This window comes from Phalacrocorax aristotelis, chromosome 2 (assembly GCF_949628215.1).
Source record: "Phalacrocorax aristotelis chromosome 2, bGulAri2.1, whole genome shotgun sequence".
NCBI classification, from domain to species: domain Eukaryota; kingdom Metazoa; phylum Chordata; class Aves; order Suliformes; family Phalacrocoracidae; genus Phalacrocorax; species Phalacrocorax aristotelis.
The window spans coordinates 18616290-18637917 of record NC_134277.1 but is presented as its reverse complement, the minus strand read 5'-3'; the positions used below and the strand labels follow the sequence as shown (position 1 = coordinate 18637917).

General features: G+C 42.3%; 1 protein-coding gene across 14 annotated transcripts in view; it reads right to left on the bottom strand.

Moving 5' to 3' along the window:
* Positions 1 to 21264, bottom strand: part of ABI1 (abl interactor 1) — an 84119-nt gene extending 62855 nt beyond the window's left edge. For 11 of the 14 annotated variants that reach the window (XM_075082596.1, XM_075082598.1, XM_075082602.1 and 8 more), the window contains exon 1: positions 20993 to 21249. In XM_075082596.1, coding sequence (XP_074938697.1) covers positions 20993 to 21109 — 117 coding nt within the window. In that variant the 5' untranslated portion in view covers positions 21110 to 21249. Of the gene's footprint in view, positions 1 to 20992 lie in introns of all 14 variants that reach the window. The other 3 variants (XM_075082600.1, XM_075082607.1, XM_075082604.1) reach the window with 1 other exon arrangement.
* Between the last annotated feature and the right edge of the window lie 364 nt (positions 21265 to 21628).

The window sequence follows — 21628 nt, the reverse complement described above, 5'->3', positions numbered from 1 at the left end:
GGGATTTCCAATGTTCTTCAACTGTTACTTTCATCTCCCTCTAAACAAAAACTAAAAGCAGTGTAGAAGATAATGCACATGTTAACATACCTTCACATACTTTAGTATAATACATGAGCACCTGTTAACTATTCAAGTTTAAAAGACAACACGAAGGCTCTCAACAGAATTGTTTTCCTAAGAGTTCAGAATTACTTTATGATCTCATATTAAAAGCTTCAAAGATACTGTTGTTTCTCTAGTAGTTCTTGATATACATGGAAGTTTGAGTGTCCTTTAGTAGCAAAGTGAATATTCTTTAAATCCAGAACATCACAGCTTTTGAAGTTTCACTATCAAAGTAAGCTCCCACCTATACTTCCAGTTCACCCTTAACGGTCATGTTACTATGGCAAAACTGCAGTTCAAAATTGCTTTCGCATAACTAGGTTTAATACTAAAAAAAGAAAACTGCTCCTATAATCCTAGAGGATACATAAAGAGAAAGTTAAACTTGCATGGCATTCCACACTAAGTATCATGTACTTTTGTCAAATGCAAACTTGTAAACTTTTTAAGGAAGCTTTATTATACATAATTATTATAGTTAAGTCAAAATTGATTCATCACCCAAGCAACTGCCACAGTAAAAAGAGAGTAGGAGCTTATTTACTGATTCTTCAGTCCAGTAACATGTCAAGGTCAAATGATGAGAAACCTGTCCATCACTTGGCAGCTGATCTTTACAAGTTGCAGTCAGTCATCTTTTTCTTTACCTCTGCAAACTGTCACCCGCATAGGCACACCCTCACAACAGTGTCTGTGCAGTGTTCAAGCCATCTGCTCTCCCAGCTTTCTCTCTCTCAGCTCATTTCCAAAATCTTCTGGTTCATACAGCATGCAATTACACATACAACCTTCCTCCAAAAACCACATCAGCTCACACTGCAAAGCATCTTTGGAAGGCAAACCTTCTGTTGCAAGCACACCAATCCATACCCTTATTACCTGTTCTCCCTCTTTCCACTTCAGTTCCATTCACTGTGCTTGAAATTCCCTGTAAGATAAATGCCCCACCAGAACTGGCTCCATTTGACAAAGGTCAGAAAGCAGCTCATCAGATCACACCGACTGGCTGGTCTAGCAGAAACAAATTAATTTGCCTCTTCAGTATGTTGCTCCACATTTTTCATCTTCAGCTGTTGGAATATTTGCAAAGTCAAGCACAGAAAAACCCACCCAGGATAAACTACCAACAGAGCACTGTCCTAAAGGATCCCAATAATCACTAAGCTAAACAGAGCTGTTAATTATTCAGTGTCCAATACCTGTTCAGATGCTTGGCATTCTGTTCAAGGGCTTGATCACTCTCAGCAATCAAGCTACAGGAACAGCTTTACACTCAGTTTTATACGCCTTTGGTGTTACTGCTCATGCACATTTAATAAATTCAACATTTATGTTTGCTTCACAAATAAACACAAGATAATTGTTTAGTTTTACATCTTGGTTGTCTTTTCGAAAAAGACTTCCACCTTTCATTAATTGGTTAAAAAGAAAATGAGGGTTACTACAATCAGTTGCCAATTAGATTTAGCAACCTCTATCACATATCACCAGAGAATGCAACTATGCCAAAGTCATCAATACATCCATTTGTATTCTCTTTTGTTCATGTTGTCATTTACCTATCTTTGATATTTACAGAATGCATACTTCCTGATAAGACAGACACTACATCTTAGGTTTCGAAGTTCTGCCTCCTTCACTAAGGTCTTGCTATTTCAGCTCAGAGATCTGGTCCCAAACTCAGAAATGAAATTTAAAAACAAAAAAACCCACACCACCAAAAACCCCAAACCACCCAACAACAACAAAAACCCCAAACAAAAAACACTCATCCAAAACTCAGCTTAAGTTTGCCACCATCTACAGCACCTCCTTTTTCAAGTCAACTGGAAATACTTTTATAGAATGCTGAAGATGTACATCCAGGCAGTGGCTTGGAGACTCCTAGGTATCAGCACTCAATCTCCCTGAGAATTAGCTAGGGACTGTCCAAGATGGAAAGAACAGATTTCTGAGAAGTGGCTTCCCCACTCAGGAAACAGGAGCACTCAAACCTCCCTAAAGCAAGAGCTTGTAACATTATGTGGAACTTCTGGACAAGCTTGAAATTGCTGGTTCACTGATCTGATAAGGCTTTTAATAACTCAAACCTGGTCTTAAGGGCTTATTTGTTACTTCTGACTGCTAATGGCAAAAGGCTTGGGCATTTCTAAACTATTCACAATGTCTGTTCAGCTTAGACCAAGTATTCCACATCCAAGCCACAGTAATGTGTTTCAATGGTTTAAATATGCCATACATGCTAGATAATGTTCACCTACTAAGCCAAAAGTCTAATTTACATTGAATATCAAGAACAGTAAATCTGAGATCACTGTAAATAACTAAGGAGCTATGTACTGAAATAAGTAGGCAGCCCATGGATACAGATTCCCCCTTATGCATAGCTTATGAAGCTTGTTAGACTGCTTTATAAACACGTTGCACCATGGTAGACTCCTTGGCTGTTACTGATACTTACTACATCAGAATATCAGTTCTAAATGAGAGAAGAAAGTAAAACTGGCAAGTCACAGCAGTGAGTGCCACAAGTTCCTATATTCTGAAGAAGTTTCAGGAGCCAACTACCTACCTGGAAGCCATCCAAGGAGATCTAAACAGACTGTGGTTATTACTAGCAGGTGTTCAGCAAGGAGCATTCAGGATTTCTCTCAACACAGATACAGCCTTAAGGGATATGTATCATTCCAGAGCGGCAGGGGAAGCCAAGGCTTCAAAATTTACAAATAGGGGTTGCTTACACTACGTATGCCACCCAGGTAAGGACAGAGTATGAATCAGAATTGTCAACTTTCTCCTGGAACAGGCTTACCATGCTCATGCCATACCGTAATCGAATTGAAGAAACTCTCTCTGCAATGCATTAGGCTAGAGTTTACTTCAAGAGAATGATGCACTGAGTATTTCCCAACATCCACAGAGCTATACTCGGCCTGGTATTTACCTGCCTATCAGTTACAGACTGTTCCTTGCTGATCAGCACCTCAATCCCCCCACTGGAAAGCAAAGTAAGACATCGGGAAAGTTAGTTCAGTAGTTTAAGTGCTCCCATAGCACCACAGATAAAACTTCAGAGGGTCACCAGTACACTTCATCTAATGTCTGTCTTCTGCCCCATCAGCCCCAGATCAGCCCCCAGCAGCATTCCTGTTACTGGAACCACCTGCTTTACCATTCATATCCTTACCATCATCGGTAAAAACAACTGTGGGAAATTTAAAAAGAAAGCATTTACCTGGGGACAAGGAACAGGAAGGGACTTAGTACAAGCACAGCCTGAAAACGGGGCAAACCCAGCCTCCATACTAAGGGGAGGTAAAGCCAAAAACCCACAAGTTCCAGAGCACAGGCAAATCTCAACTAAAATTCTGCGTCACAAAGATCAGTACTACAATATGCGCCGTAGAAAAATGTTTGTGTTTTACTGAAGTGAGTTGCCATAACCTGTCATTTTGTTGTACTCTTCTACCATTGCTGAATTTGTGTGGGAGGTTGAAAGCTCAAGATTTTAACTACCCAATAGCTTACGAGCTATTAATAGCAACATATAGCAGTCACTGAACATGTCCACCTCCTGTCCAAGGCCTTCCCTCCAGGGGACTGGCAGTCGAGCCCTCACTGACAATGAAAACAAGAAATACTACAGACTATCCAACACACCTCTCTCTACACAGTGAGAGGTGGTGTCAAATAGAAGTATCAAAGCTCTGAACCACTTAAATAACTGGTTGATCCAGGAGCATGAAGGAATTTAAAGATGGGGGAGGCACAAAGGGATGCCTAACCATTCAGAATAGTTCTAAAACCCAAGATCCCTCTCACTACATTAACACCAAATTAAAACCGGGATGATGACATTCTTTCAAGCCCATGCAGTAAATAGTAATTCTCCCCATCTACTTAGGCAGAAATCCTCAACGAACACAGCCAGGCTAGCATCTACAATTCAACTCAAGTGAACTTCCTTCCAGCATCCACAACAAAAAGGCCCATTGGTATGAAATAATACCATGTCTGTTGAGTTTCTCCAAGATAAGGTACAGTAACTCAGCTATACTAAATGCAGAGGAACAGGTAGAACTTGAAATCTCTTCTCCCCAGGTAAAGACCTTGCACAATAAAGCTGGCATTCCTTCAAGGCACCAGATAAGGTGATCACCACCACAGCAACCACCACACCACAGCCCACAAGCAAGATTTCAGTCTGTTTCTTTTTAGAAACACTATCCTGACAAAAATCACTGACTGTTCTGTCTCAGGGAGAAAGACACGTACCAGATTACTGTAGTTTAACAAAACACATAGGACAGCATAACAAGCACCGCCTATAATTCACAAGCTCTGTTTCCAGCAGGCCCTTCCCCCAAATCCTGTACATGTTAGACAATCAGCTAGAAGCAAATCCTTCATTTCCATCAATAAGATTCCCCTGACCAGTCCTGAATAGCTTTGATAGCATATTAGCATTTCTATGGGCCAAGACCAATTTAGCCAATCTGCCTGTGTCCTTGCAGATTTTCTTTTACTTGAAAGTTGCTTTTCATTCTGTTGATTAAGAGTTTCAGTTTTCCTAATAGTTATATCTTTTGGAGAAGGCAGAAGGAGCAAGGTTTCTTCATTAAGGGGAGAAATTAATTCCAAAGGCGAGTTTAAGGGACATGCCTACATTTATATAAATACACACACATACACACACCCAAGGGCAGTAAAAGTGTATGAGTCTTGATAACAAAAAATGCAAGACGAATATGCATATTGATGTTTCTTAAAAAAAGATTCCCTTTCTCAGATACACTGATACAGGTTATCATCAGGTGCCATCCTGTTCCAACCTGTGTACACAGCAGAGAACCATGTCTTTGAGTTTAAGCTTCCAATAACTACCTTACACTCATACATGTTTGTTACTTAAGCTAAGACAAGTCCACAAGATGTAGCATTCACACCACTCTGACACAGACTTTAATAGGTCTGTAAAGGAGGGCAGAAGTAGCCTATAAAACCACCTTTTTTTTCTTTAATAAAAAGTAAATGACAAAAAATAAAAGCACAAACTTTGGAATTCCATTTTAATCCAGGCTGCGAACATTATAGCAAGAAACGAATCTATCCAATAGGAGAGTGATTTACAAAGCAATGCCGACACTGACAGATGGAGCCTGGGAAGATAGCGCCAGCTGCTCTGTTAGCAGCATTTTCTGCCCAATGGAGCAAACAGCATTCATGTTGGCTCTAGACTAGACCACTCCCCTTATTAAAAAACAAAATATATATAAATATTGTTGAAAGCACAATTTTCAGTTCTCCTGCCAAATCCAACAGAGATGTCACAGCAAACATATATGTTGGCACAATACATTGTTAGTGTCAGTTGTTATAGCCTGTGTATACAACCAAAATAACATGCAACATTGAACTAAGGTGACAGAAGCAGACATGCCCACATGTCGTTTTCATAGAACCCTTGTACACTGAATTAGTAAGACTTCAAGACTGCATATGCACGGATGTTAAGAAATTTGGCCCAAGATATTTTCTGTGATTAATGTGATTTAGGCAACACAAGCTCCCAGACAGAAACCACATCTTCCATTCCTGTAAAGTATTGCACAGTATTAGCAGGTACAGTTGCTTCAAAATTACTTTTAACTTCCTTGCGGTGCCTATGATTTGCCTTATGACATCAAACACACAAATTTCTTCAGAGCTGACACATGCAGGCTCTGGCATCAGAGACATCAGCCAGAGCTCCAAATACAGACTAATGCCACCCTCAGACTGTCAGCCAGGAAAAGAAACCCTTGACACTTCCACAACAGTCTTCATTCTTCAATACTAAGAAAGCTACCCAAGGCTTTGGTGCATATGACTATTTCGGCATGCTAGACAGCAGAAAATAGGGAATTAGAGAACTCACATTCCATTTGTTTCTTTATATGCTGTGTCTCAAATATTGATCTTTTGCTTTCTGTTTGTAATGGGGCTTGAAATTAAAACGGCTTTCTGCTTACTTTCTGAAGTGCCAGCACCCACCCACAAATTTTAGCTGATCTAGGAAGGACATTCTCACTGATAAGTCACAGACTACACCTTTTTTTTTGTGGTAATAGGAAGGAGACACTTTAGGATATTAAGGTAACTAATAAATGCTCTTCGTAATAGAGTGGCAGTAACACAGAACCTAACTGGAGTGAAAATTTGGAACTGGGTAGATTTTCATGCCATACAAGCCTTTGAATCGAGACAGCTCAGAGTACCTATTTCGGGCAAAGGTCTTCAGCTCATACTGTATGAAAAAGTTTATTTTCATAACATCAGTAACAATGGGTCCTTCTATGGTTTTTATTTACCTCTTCAGTCTACTCTCAAGGACTGGTGAGTGCTCACACAGTCAAATGGTTTTTTTAATCTAATTGTTGACAAATCAAACTGAAGGAATAAGCCCAGAATACTACAATAGTCCTACATCTAAAGACAAGCAACATGCTAAAATTTCATGACCTTTTATAGGTGAGCTTCCAAGACTACCTTTCTTTCCAGATGCTCGCCCTCTAGCCCTCCCTACCCTCTCTAGGCAGGCCTAGAATCATACCAAACAGCATTGAGCAAGTAAGATTAAGACAACAAGATTTAGCATAAATGATCAAATTACAGTGTCACCTCAGCATGTCCTGGTATGACAGATTACATGTCAACAGTGCTCTGATACCATAGGATGGGGTAACCTCAACTGCTGTTTGCAAGACAGCTGCACACTGAATGTCAGCATCTGCAAAAGGGTTGGTCCAAAAGGAAGGAGGCCCAAAGCTATGCTCTGCACTGCAATAGCTTTCTCCACATGGAGACGTCAGAGATGTCACAGGACAGCAAAGCAGGGAGGGAAGTGGGGAAGGAGAGCATGGAAAGTCATTAGCAGGCCTGTCCAGCTCCAGGAAGATTCTCAAGGCACGAAAATGTAGAGCCAAGAGTTACACGGGCCTTTTGACATCCAGCAAATATCTGGACTGCAAATGTTCCTAATTCAGGAAGAGTTCTCATGTTTAGGAAAGTCACTTCCAACACACAGCCGCTGCCCAGATTTTATAGTTCAGGCAGCTCCCAAACATCGCAGTATTTTTAAAGCAAAGATGACGACAATGGCCATTACAGGGTCAAATTCTTTTCTCATACCATGTAGCACTACACTACTGACTAGTTAGCATCTTAAAGATCAATATACTCACTCCACCAGGAAATCATCCAAGGGCTTGCACGTATCTCACAACACTGGTGGAACACACTTAGACCAGAAATCAGTGGTTCCCAGTTTTGTAATAGCTTGCTTCCCAGCACAAGGCATACTCTCACATGGCACTCAGACTACACACTGATCTCGTGGCAATAAAGTAACGGACTGCAATACAAGGACTGATTGTTTTTAAAAGAACTTGCATGTAAGTGAAGAAAATCTGCCTAGTTTCTGTGATCACATAAACAGGTGCTAATATTGCTTAGACTTTTACGTACTCCTGGACCCAACTATAAAATTTTTATCTGGTAGTGGTTGTAAGCACACTACATCCAGGTTTTTTAAATAATTACTTTTTATTATGTTAAAATTTGAGCCTATAGTTAGCAACAGCATTCCAGAATAGTACATACATAACCCAGTATTCAAATGAGCTTATTTCAATTGCAGCAAGTAGGAATTCAGCTCCTCAAAAAACCAAACACACACAACAGGACAAGACAGATGGCTCAGGAGAATGGAGGAGAGGGAGAGAGGAATGGCAAGCAATAATATACCATTGTTTCTTCCCCCCCCCCCCCAAAAAATGAACAGGACAGTAGGTAACAAAAAGTAAATAAATATGGTAATCTTCACATCCACCAACAGATAAAACTTAACTTACAGAAACCAGCAGATGACAGAAAGCAAGTTCCTTAATAGGAAATAGAGTGTCAAACTCAGGAGTGAGTGGGTTGTTTTGTTTTTCTTAAACAAAGTCCTTGGAGACACTGTTCCTGTGGTGTTAGTTAGCTCAACAGTAGTTCAAATGAAGCACCTAGAAATACAGCTGCAATGCCCCTGGAGGACACAATTACAACTAAGTTTTCTAATGCATGTTGAAGTTCTGCTGGTGTTTTGATGCTGCTCCTTCACATGATTTTAAAGACTGCATCCCTTTCATGTACAATGTTGAGGAGGGCAGCTTTAGGCAGATGCAGGAGGTGCAGTGAGGCATACAGGTGACAGCAATGCTTGCACTTCCATAAAACCAGATGCATGAGAACAGTCACATCCACATCACTCCCCGTCCCCAGTAATAACACAACCCCTGAACTATTCTATTTCAGCACTTGTAGTAGAGCCACCAGGACACCTTGCTACTATCTCAGCGGCAATCAGCTTGACGGATGACTGGCCTTATTACAACCACAGAGGAGCTCTGTTTCGAGAAACAGTCCTTTCACAACAGGAACGAGTCAGGCACTATTGGGCATCCACCCATACCCACACTGCCGTCTATCTGCATATCTGTGCACCCCAGAGGAGGCTGATCACCTGCCCCTATCTAGTTAAAACACGGGAGGCTGAGGGAGGACTCATGCAACCATGGAGTGGCATGTGGGACAGCATATCTGGCATATCCAACTGCTTCAAAGCTTGGGATGGCCTCTCTATGCTGCAAGAGACACAGAAGCAGTAGTCCAAGCAAATTATATGCCAATTAAAGTCTGCTGGCAAGGCTTAGCTACCAGAGATAAGATTCCTACTGTGATGCAAGCAGATGCAATCAAGCCCAGGACTGGAACAATTACATTTCATAAGCTCTGTTTGAAACTCTAATTTAAACCAGCAAGAAGTGGCTGTGTCAGTAGCAAAAAGAAGTTATACCCTACAAACAGGCTCTCATTTTTACCAAAGAATATACAGTATTTACAAGCAAATAAAGTCCTGCATGAATAAGGGGATGGAAAAGGAAGGACTTTTTTATACAAAAACAACCTAAACACTAAAAATATGTCCAAAGCAAAACTGGAGACTGGTCTTTTTACCACCTCCGCTCCTAACCAGCTCTTACAAGAAGAATTGCTTTCCAGCTTCCCACCTTGTCTTTTTTTTTTTAAAGGAAATTGGAAAGAAAAAAAACAACAAAACTTTTCTGTTCAACCACCAGAGAAATTCATTTTCCTAGTCACAAAAAGACACTTTTCTTACCATTATGAATGGCCACATTTTTTCACCCATTATACTTAACGATGATGCATTTTTCTTAGCTTTCGCAGTGGTTAGTTTGCCTTTAGTCATTTTCTGAGGAGGCAAGAAGCTTAAATGAGTATCTTTTGCTCATTATTTGTGTTCTCTATTTGCATAACTCCTTCACAACTGCTCCATTAAACACCTCTTCCCCTCCAAGGCCAATTTTAAAAAGCCTCCTGCTTTATGAGACTGACAAGCATGACTCACAGTATTCCCCACATTTATTCCCCCAGGCCTCGTGGGATGCTACACAGCCAGTAAGTACCTGCTTCAGTTCATACTCCCCCACTCCCAGTGCTGCTGCAGTAACCCCTTACAGCAATCTGGAGAAAAAGTAAAGCTCTCTCTTTAGCTGTCTGCTGTAGGTAGGAAGCAAATAGTATTTACTTTTAATGTTGTCCTTCTACCAGATCACAGTTCGCAAGAATGGCTGAAGAGAGGCACACAGTGAAGGAGGGTTACACACTCTCCCCCATTCCTCTTGTGCTTTTATTCCTACCAGAAACTTAGAGTTGCTCAAGACCCTCAGCTTGCTCTTCAATCATCCTTCAAACCATTCCCATTTTCTGTCAGCAAGGCAGAGATTTATTTTTTTTTAATCAACTCTTAAGCCCTTTCCATGCCTGAGGAACATGCTCAAATCCCCCACACATCCCACATTCAGGACCAAAACCAGCAACTTCTCTTCCCTCAGCAGAAGAGTAGCAGCCCACAGGTAACATACCCCTACATACTTGGCTCCTATCCCCAGTAAATGAGCCTCTCATAATTACAACATCTCCCTTGGTTTCTGAATGGTCAATATTCACTGCAGAGTACTGACAGGAGCCAATTTTACAGTTCTTGTTCATGGACAGTAGGTTTCCAAGCAGGGAACGTGTGCTAGAAAGCTTTCCATTGACCGTTATCCTTTTCCATTGGTTTAAAGGACAGACTGCTAAAGAGGAAAGAAGTACACACTAAGAAATGACACAGTCACTACTCAAGTGATCCAGGACTTCTTACAAAGTAAGCAGCATTCTATGAGCCCAAGCTTCAATTATATCTATGGCAACAACAGTTTCCTCTAACATTCAAAGCTACAGACACCTTAGAAATCAGATACAAAATATGTTGCCATTTAAGAGAACATGTACTTGCAATGCTCCCAGACAAGTCTCAGGACTCCTGCAGCAACCAGATCATTTCAGTGCTGGGAGAACATACAGTATGCTGCAGCAGGAAACACGCCCACGGTATTTGAAGAGAGTCCTTGCAGAGCCAAGCACTTCCAAACCAGACACACATTTTATCTACACAGCTAAAGCCAGGAATTTACATCACAGAAACAATAGCTCCTCCCAGAGATTTAGAAATCCTGCAAGTCAGCCAGCAAATCAGAAGCCAAACAGTCCCCAGCTAGGTCTCCAAGGATCTTGCCAACATAAGTGCACTGATCCACCACATCTCTATTTGTTAGTCTGATACTCTCTGGACTTTGACTGAAACATCATCCAAGCCACCTGTCACAAGGCATCACAGTGAGAATCCTGGAGGCTATAATCATATTTTATAAAACCCCTTCAGGATCAGGTCCAGCTTTGCTTTGTGGATGCATACCTACTAACATATGTTAACAGAACACCATTTCCCCCGACAGGTCCACCTTTCCCTCACTGTTAAGAGATCCAAAGCCCACCAAAGCAGAGACCTTTTATTAAGCCCTTTCCACTCCTTGGTCTCAAGAGTAACAAGAGGACCAGCCTCCTGAACAGGACAGATTTCTCATAAAGGAAAGGCCTGGCTGCATATATCTGAGAGGCCTCTTAAGAGTTTTACTAGTAGACACAATCATGTCAGTCCCACTGCATACCACCCCTCCCCATCTGCCTTCTGTTTCTTCTATATCCTGCGCATCATGGCTGCCCTAAGTGGTTACAGACCACTTCACAGCCAAGGCCTTAGCCTCAACTCTGTGCCAATAAAGATAATCTAAAAAAGAAGTGCATATAAATGCCTTCAGTAGCTGCAGGTTTCAAATTATTGAAATCCATGCTAGTAGAAGCTGTTTGTCTGAAAGGTATCATGAAAAACCGCTGCATAATTTAAGCTACAAGGCAGTAAAATATGCAGTTAAATAATAGAAAGAGATTAATTAAAATAAATAGGCAAGGGAGAAGAGGTTTTCAGATGAGATCTGAAATGAGACTGAAAGTCAATGAGGTGGACTGTGAGCACGTGAGTGTTTCAGAGGCAGATGCTGTGATGAGAGCACTCCTGCAGTCAATGGCAGCAAAAGAGAAAGTCCACAGTATTTGGCAGCAGGACAAGAGTGAGACAACCAGTCTAGGAAACGGCCTGCAGCAAGCAGACAGGAGACTTCAACAATGAAGGAGAAATCAGCAAATTCACATCAAGATCACAGGCTAGGAGAAGCACCTGGAAAGAGGAAAATGTCACTATTAACATTTAGTAACATAATAGTGACTAACTTGATTAGGTGTACAAATGTGAAAAGAGAAGCCATGGCATGGCGTTCTGCAGCTCAGATGTTACTGCTGTAGTCTGATGCAACTGCCTGGACACCTTGCACTTCTCGTCTGTTTGTTTAATGCAGACATTTTCTTATCTTGGACTCCAGAGAACATGATTATTGCACGCGGCCCACAGTTCAAGTATTAATTTGTAGCACACCTGCTACAATAAAGTCAAATAAGATGCTAAACTGACAATCATTGCTGCAGGACAAATACTGGTTGGCGGATTTGCTGACCCCAAAGTACAACAAGGAGATCAGAGGATGAAAGTGAAGATATGCATCTGATGAAAGATTAGCTGGAAAAAAAACCAGCGAACAAAAAACCCCATGCTTGCTTTATAAAGTACAGCTTACAAAAAACATTATCTCATGAAACACTGGTGTGAAAGTAGCCAGAAGAGTCTACACTTAATCTTTTTTTTTTTTTTCCCCAATAATATCAAAGAATTGCTATGTTTCAAGTAGTAAACAAGCAATTTCTTTTTTGCTTGGAACTATTTATAACCTTAAGACCACCCAGCAAGAACATTACATTCAACTCTAAGGTTGTCAAACCAGCATTTGTTTTAGTAAGCCTCCTCTGCCCGGGTTCCGAGAGGCCTCCCTGCTTTCTTAACAGAAGTAGGAACACTACCACATTTTACTCCTATTTGTCCTTCAGGTTACAATATAATTAGGAAAGCAATGCAGAGTCTCTTCCCCATGAGTTCTTCAACTGCTCATCAGTACAGTACCAGAGCCTCCTCGCAGGCAGAGCAGCATGCTTGCTCTTTAACTTCTGCTGTAGAAAGAGTACAGAGTTGATTATTTTGGGCTCTTCAGAGAGGAAGGGAGGAAGGAAGAGGGAGGGAAGACACTATCACAAATATATCTTGCCATCTTAACATAAGGAACATAAGAAAGCTGTATCTTATTGCAGAATAGACAACCTTTACTATTCTTTCAGAATATTCTACCATGGCAGAAGATACAGTATGGCACACATCATCTGCATCTGTTATGAAGAGACTTCATCGTAGGAGAGGCCTAAACCAAGAGAAGTGTTGAATTTCAGAGCCTTTTTTCAGTTTGCCAAACCCAACACTTACCAACTAAAACTAAACTAAACATATTTGATCTGGAATCTTAGACAACAATATTATTAAAAATAAGCTCACCTTATGTAAGCAGTCAATCTTCAGATTAAAACTAATTTGTTTTGTCAGCTTAGCCAGCAGGTTGGCTACCCATTTCATCTCGTGTTAATAGCGATCACTGAACTTTACAAGTTATATCTAAAAATGCTGCACTCATGTTCCATTCCAAGCTGAAATTCTCCTACAGATTGTCCCCCCTGCCCATTTTCTTCTAAAATATCAGCATCATAGTAATAAATCTATACTTTGCAAAGCAAACACAGCTCCTGTCAACAGCAGTAAGAGCCTACATAAGTAATGAGTAACGCTATTTGAACAGTTTCAGGCAAAGGTGGCATCTACACTCTTATTGAATAATCCAAGGAAAAAAAGGCATTCCCTCTAATACCAAGATGAGGAGTTTGGAATTCGGCTTTCATTTGTACAATAAATGGATTCCTCAAAGAACCCACCTGTTAGAAGTGCTATATCTTTTAGTTCACTAACTGGCCCTAAGCCGGTGAAACACTTGACTAAGTCCCTCCAGTCAGAGGGGCATGCTGACAGGCTGAGGGTGAAGGTGGAAAGGCACCTGCAGATACCATCATGCTTACAGAGCTCTGTTCAGGACCACATTGTCAGTTAAGCTCCACAGCACCCTGGTCATGGCCCCCAAGGGCTCTGTGCAAGTTTTGAGCTGCAACGGGTTATTTCTACAACCCACAGGAGACATCAAGGCACTGTCTGCAGCAGCTGCCTCACCAGCAAGGTCAGGAAAAGGGAGGAACCACATTGAGGCACAGTATCTACTATTACAAATTCAGCAGTTACTTCCGTTTACTTAGGGATGGAGGGAAGGGAGGATCCCTGTGACCAAGCCCACCTGCCTCTGTCACCAGTGCTCAGATTTTTTTTTTTTTTTTTTTTTTTGGGGGGGGGGGGGAGGGGAAGGGAGGGGGGGCCAGATTGTGAGGGGTGGTGGTGGAAGGAATAGCATCAGAAGAACACTGCTCTGGGCAGCACAAATACTAAAGAGAGCAAGAACACAGACAATTATGAACAAGCCTGGACACTGAGTAACCGAGGGCCCACAAGCAATTTCCTACTGAGTAACAACAAATAAAAACCACACCATGCTCTTTTTGATGCCAAGTTACTAATTAAGGACCCAACACAGGCACAGAGAGAGCAAGATACCCTCTTATCCATCAAGGATGTCTTGCTACACCAGAACTGACACTTCATCCACACAGCTGCCACCCTGTTGTTCTGCAGATAAATAAGATTTCAGTCACCAGAACTGCCAAACACAGACTGCTTTCACTAACGAGAAAGAGAACGGTATCTTCTAGTGCCTCTGCCAAGACCGAGAGACCCACCAACATGCAGACAGAGAGTACCATGAGCATTATGTAACTCCAGAAGTTTGCAAAGCCAAAAATTAGAATCTCAAGGTTCTTATGAAAGGACATATGTAAAACTCTTAAAGTAATTGCTACTAATGAGTTCAATGATGGTTTCAGGTGCACCTTTTCCCAAAAGGTTCATTGCACTGTCTCTGCATTTCTGCAAATACACACTTTTTGCTGCGTTGTAGTAAAACAGAGGCAATTCGGGAAGGGTGGGGTGGGGGAACCCTTGTGCACAGCACTGGAAATCCAAACAATCAGGTTCTGTTCCCAAACTGACAGCACGTCCCTATATGACCTTCCACAAGTCAGTTATAAATTCTATGCCTCCATTTATGCTTCTGCAAAATTAAGACAGTTCAAAATACTAAACAAAGATATTGGGAAGTTGCATCAGCTTTTTTGTTTCAGAGTTTGGGGTTTTTAGTTGTTGAACTTAGATCACTAGCACAGATACTAACAGGAACTTTGCCCTCAGAGGTACATTGCTTCCTACTTGTACATAGCCTGCTCCTGTACTCTCACCTTCATTACAGTGTGATCCACTTTATGAGCCCTCCTCAAGGCCTATCTATTTTTCCTTTACCATACGAGCTACTTACTGCAACAAGCTCCCAGAGATCCAGAGGTGGTAAGTATTAGACAGTTGCCCCTCCTACTCATGCCTTCTTCCTTCCTTCCTTCCAGCAATTCCACAGGGATTGGAATTGTTGCACAGTGAGTGCAACACAGAGAGCAAGGACCACACTTCACAAACACTGAAAACAGACAACCCGCAAGCTTCTTCCTTCCAACATATGTGCAAATGGAAGGCAGCGGACAGCACTTCCTTCATGGAAGAAGCAGTATGCACCTGTAAAAGCTTATCCCAATCCACTTTACTCCACCTGATTAAGGCAGCACAGTGCTGACATATCTGCTGAAATACTAATGAAAAATGGAGCAGGGAGAGCAGCTGACATATTGCTGGCTTCTTAAACCAAATCTACAGAAATTAATGGAAACATTTCACATTTGAAAAAGATGGTCTTGTATTATCTACCTCCTTTGGACACAAAACAGACATAGAACACTCTAGGATTTGTTTCCTGTATATGCGGGGTAATTGCTTGCTGATTCAGTGAAGTTACACTATTGTCTCATTGCTGGTTTTGAACTAAATATACAGCTGTATTTTCCAAAACACAGACAATGCACTGGCACAGAAGACCTACACAAGGCACAGAAGAGCTACAAGCCTAGCCCACTAACTTGCACCCAAATTATTCTTTATAGAAAAAAAAACACGCACACAGAACAGCCAGTGCCTTTTATACTGATGGCAAGCATTTGCTTAAACTACCTTAAAAAAAGAACAGTGTTTAAAAGTATACACTAAAACCTTTTCTTAAATAATATGATTTAAACCTACAAAGGGTAGTGGATGCTACATCCATGTTTTCTCATTGCTCTCAAGCTCTCTAATTTTGATTTATATTTTGGTGTTACAGTAAGTGAACTGGCTAAATCTGGGTGTTGGTGGGTTTTTTTTGGTAAAATGTTCCAAGTTTAGCAATGAAACCAGAAAAAAAAAAACCCACACTGTATTTACTCTCAATACAAACTCATTAACCTATGAACATAAAAGCGTGCAAGATCTCACAGCATGTAAAAGATTTGTTAGTGACAATTTAAGAAGTTTATCCTTTTAAAGCAGATCATTTCCTGAATTAGACATTCTGAGTGAACTTCTTTGTACTGAACTAAGCTAAGCCACTTTCTGTACACCAGGCAAGAAAACTGAGCATCAGATCAGTTACCAACATTTAAGGAAAAAGAAACAACACTAAAAAAAAAAAGTTATTTCCTTTCCTATACATACCATCTACTGTATAGGAAGCATAGAACATACAATCTATCAAGCAGAAAGGATTCCCATATGCATACTGAAAGACATCATCAGGATTTGTGAAGCTTCTTGCATGCATTGCTTCTGCTCTACCTCACACATCTGGTTTTCCACCAACTGGAAAGACACATTAAATTTTCCGTAATAGAAGTCAAACTGAAGTCTGTCCCTACTTTTCTCTGTCTTACCCAGAACAGCTTGTTAACTCACTGTTCAGTTTCCACATACTATTTGGAAGCTACAGAAGGAAATAACATGACAACAAAAAACCCCACACATTTAGGCAACACAGCCCTTACTTCCTTAAAAGGTCTTTCACTTAATTTATTTTCTAAAGCTGCTGGTTCTACCCACTAGAGACCATCAAGATCAGAATTTACACAAGTAGTACATATTCCAAGCTATTCATTTAGGGGTTCTCAGAGATATTAAAATCATATTTGATCTTTAAAAAATATTACAAATGGATCTTCTGAAGTGGTCTAGAGGTAAAGAGACTGACAAAAACTATCTGCTTATACATAAACAAAACTACAAGAAACATCCAATATAGACAGTAGGGGAGAGTTGTCAGCAGTGTTTTATAGCAGAGAGGCCTCTCTGTGCTACACCAGTCAACTGAAGTTGTTCAAAAGGAAGTCATCAGTGAAGTAACACTGGAGACACTGGTTTCCTGTGTCATTCTAACACTTCATAAGCTAGTTACTGTAAATAAGTTCATTAAAAACTGAATATAATTTGATCCAGCCAGGAAAGTGACTGGAGAATCTCTCTGGAAGTTAATACTTTCAGCTGAAGAATCATAATGACAACTGTTAAGTGCTTTAAGTCCGTATGTTATTTCTGTATAAGTACTGATAAAGTTGGTACTGTTTAGGATACTGATGAAATTCCTCACTACTATGTTCAGCTTTATGCTACAGATTTTCAGATTATCTTTCACAGTTGCATGCACACTGAAAGATGCTAGATGCAGATTTTATTTGTGGGCAGAAGGATTTGGGGAAGGCATCAGGCAACGGAACTTATATGGCATCTAGGAAGAGGTTTCATTTTTTTCCATCATAAGACAGTTTCACCACTCCTTCCTCACTTAATTTCCCTGTACATTATTACAAAGTTATGCCAACTCACAAGCAAATGTCTCCATCATAAGAGAGCAGAGTCATACCAGTATCCTAAAGAGTGCCAAAAAAAAATTAGAAAATATAGAGAAATTACATTTTCTTAATATTTGAGAAAGCTTACTGCAAGAGACAAAAACATGCTTCCAGTTAAAGATGCAAGGTTCAAAACCTGCTCTTAAAACTGTTCAGAGTTTAAGTCTCTGACCTAAAAGAAAATAGGAATTTAATTTTCTACCTGCTTGTTGCTGAAGCTTCCAAACAGAAACTTAACAGGTTTTAAATCCTGTCACATATTAAATAGAGTAATGTACTTAAAATGCATTTTTCTTTCTAGTCAAAGCCAAAATCCCCACCAATAACATCACAACTTCCTTCAATTACTATTTCTATGTTTGGTTTCCTTTCCCTTTTTTCTGTCTCCCCTCTCCCTCCCATCCCCCCCAGACTGCAGCCAGACTGTACTTTCGTTTTAACACTGCAGACCTTCCTTAGAAATTTATTTGCTCTGCTTCTCCCAAATTCTTTTCCCTTCCTATCAGATAAACCTTACAGATAACCAGAATACACATGGTCTGGAGGGCAAACATGTTACTGCCTGGCATTCTGATTTATTCACAATTTGCCTTAGCAAGAAACCACCTCCCACTTTCCTAAGAACAGCAGTTTTCCATGCAAGAGTCACAAACGTAGTAACCTTTCCTAAATGCTTTAGTAAAAGGATGCTTACTGTCAATAGAACTATATTCACTGTTAGGGAGCCAAGTTCCACCCAGGTGAGTTCTTCCCCCCACCCCTTTCTTTTTGGTCAGGTTTGGTTTTTTTGAGGAATGCCTAAAGACATTGAAGACAAGTTCTCTTCAAAAAATTAGCACAACAGAAATTTTGCCAGAATTATTCCCAGACTAAGTGAAAGAGACAATACAAGTTTCGTGTTTTCACATCCAAAAATACAGATAGTTTGCATACAACAGTACTGGGGGTGGGAAATTACTTTCCTGCTTAAGTGAGCAAAGAACACAAAACAAGACTGAGAACATCAAGAGTTCTAAATAAATATCTGAATGCTATTACAATTACTATAAATTGTTAGCACCAGCACTCAGAAGTCAGACAAACTTGTTCCACCTCAATGCTACAACGCAGAGTGGCTGACAACACACAGTAAATTCTACTAAGGAGCACATAGCCTTTGCACAGAGAGAGGGAACACTCTCCAAATTCAAAGCTATTCACACTCAAAGAGGCCAGACTGAATCTATTACGTGCTACAGGATAAGTCACAATGAGTAGCCACTTCTGAACTATTTGAACACTCACCTCACAGCCAGGTTCTCTGTTCTGGCCTGCCTTTTTAATAAAATGCTCAATTACATCAAATACAAACCCTTCATATTATGCAGTGGTTAAGCCTCTTCCTCTCCTTTCCCCCCTTCCCATCCCACAACACACACACACTCTCAGATCTCATAACCCAGTGCCCTGTGTCATACTGCCTAATCCTGCAGCAGCCCCACCACAGGCACTGGAAGTATAATCTGTTCAGTAGTCCAACTGGAAAGCAGATGGCTTTGTGTATAAAGTGCTGATTTAAAAACCCACCTCCATCATACATTAAAAAAATACCTGTAATTTTATCAATATATTTGCCATTTTTACAAAGTGTACAATGCACGTACAATACAAGTAAGATATAAATTTTTCAAAGTTACTGTGCAAGTCCTCATTAGGAATTTTAGAACTCTGGCTTCCTTTCAAAGGGGGTAAACACAGTGTACACAGATAAAACAGACCATACCAATCCTACACCCAGCTGACCTTGATCCTTGAGGTGAAACTAAGCTACCAAATAAAAGAGAAAAAAAAACCAAACAAAAAAAACCCCACCTCCCCAAATGACTGGATGGGAACTAGCTCAAGTGTTGGGTTTTTTGGTTTGTTTGCTTGAAGAAAGAAATGACAAGATTTGGGACTCTGAAGAAAGTGATGTAACTGAAGATTCTCTGTAACTTTCTTACATAGGGAAAAAAGTCAGGAGCAGGAGACAGGTCAAAACTTGTGGCGTAATTACCATACTCATAGATTTGTCATATTTCCCGTGAGTAAAACCAAATGAACCTCGCCTCTCAGAAGCATTTATATCAGCAGCTTTCTTTGGGTGGAGTCAACAACTCGGAAGAGTAAATAGACATTAACTCATACTACCTCACAAAGCATTAAAAAAAATTCTTAAAAATATGGCTTGTTAGCGCAGTTTTAATCCAAGTAGCTCATTTTAAAAAAGTTATTTCACTTCATACTATTAAAGCTGTGTTTTCAAATTTGCTGCTCCATTACTAAAAGCAGTAAGACAGCTTACCAACAACAATGGATACCAGAGATTTTATAACCTGTATTAAATACTCATCACAGGTAGTCTAGTATTAGATGCAACAAGTTCGCTTTATAAACTGTCTAGTAAAAAGAGAAGAGTTTTATTTTTTCAGTTAAAAAAATGAAGGGGAAAAGCAAATAAAGTTGAATTTAAGCATCTGCAGATGGCTCTGTATCCACATCAGCATGACTAAACGTACAGACTTGCAGAGTGATGTGCTACAAATCCTGAAAAAATAATAATAGTAAATTGTGTTTAAAGTAGCTTCACAAAAATAAGACTTAAAGGAAGGCCAAGAAGCACTGGCAATCTAGGGGGAAAAACACCCCATCCACAGCGACTGGCGGAGGCACGCTACCGTCCACGGAGCCTCCTCCAGCACCGGAGCCCCACTTTGAAACGACTGCTGCAGGGTGCCTGAAGCCTGCGAGAGGCACCGATTGCCATTTTGGAGCGGCACCTCAGGCCCGCACATCGGTGCCTGCACGGGGGCAGCCGCCCGCCCCCGCCCGCTGCGGCGCTGCGGCCCCTCGGCGCGCCGCGCCAGGAGCGCCGCTGCCTCGGCCTGGCCGAGCAGCGGGCGCCGCGGAACCGCCGCACGGTCCCCACCGTGGATCCCCCCCCGGATGACCGAATTACGTGATGTCACCCGTGTGCGGGGCCCCTTCCGCTCCCAAACGCTGCGGATGGCGGCCCCGGCGGAGGGGCCGCCCGGCACCGCGCTCCACGTGAGGCGCGGCGCTGCCCTGCCCGCCTCAGCAGCCGCCACCGACCGCCGCCCCGGGGCTACCGGCTGCCCCGGAGGGAGCCGGGGGAAACCTGAGGCGCCGGCTGCGAGACGGCCCTCACGCCCCGCTCACCCCCCACCCCAGCCCAGAGAGGTCTCCGGGATGTGACTCATAATAAATAAAGACAGAAAAAAGAAAAAGACACACCCTCCGAGCCGGACTGACATAATTACCCCCTCCCTTCCCCTCCGGAGCGGGGGGAGGGAAGCCCGGTTGTTCGGCTGGAAAAGTTGAAAGAAAAGGCAAAGCCAGGGGAACGGCGGCGGAGCGGGGGGCGGCGGCCGGGGCAGGCGGACGCCGCGCTGACCCTCGGGAGGCTCCGGCGCCGCCGCCCGCACCGGAGAGCCGAGCCCAGCCGAGCCGAGCCGAGCCCGGCCACCCCGCCCCACCGCCGGCCCCAGTGCGCTGCCCCACCACCCCTCACCTGGATGTAATTGTTTTCGCAGTAGTCGGCGACTCGAGTGAGGTTCTGGTAGCTCTCGAGCAGAGCCCGCTTGCCAGAAGGGATTTCCTCCTCTAGCAACATCTGCAACTCTGCCATTTTCCACCCCTCCGCATCGCTTCCTCTTGCATTAAAGAGACAGCGGCAGCGCCGGACTCGCAGCCCGCCTGGTATTGTGGGATTCCTCCTCGCCTCGCTTTCGTGAGCTCGCGCTTTCCCCACCCATCCTTCCCCCTCCGAGGGGAGGGAAAAAAAAAAAAAAAAAAAAAAAAGGGAAAAAAAGAAAAAAAAAAAAAGTAAAACCGCCCCCGCTTCGCAAAGCAAGCCGGGAGCTGTAGGCAGCGCTGCGCCGTGCAGGGCGCATGCGCGGGGCGAGGCGGGCGCTGGGTGTGGCCGCTGCCCGCAGCCGCCGCGGGGAGATGGGGGAGCCCGGGGATACCTGCCCTGCTCGGGCGCTGCTGAGAGCAGCGGGAGGGCTGTCGGACCGGCCTTCTGGGCGCCTGAAGGCGAGGGGAAACGCTTGTGACCTTCACCCGCCCCCCCTCAAAAAGTAGTCCCAGCCCCACCAGTGCTGCCCTGAGGCAGCGCCTCTCTTCAGGAGACGCCCAGAGGGTGTGG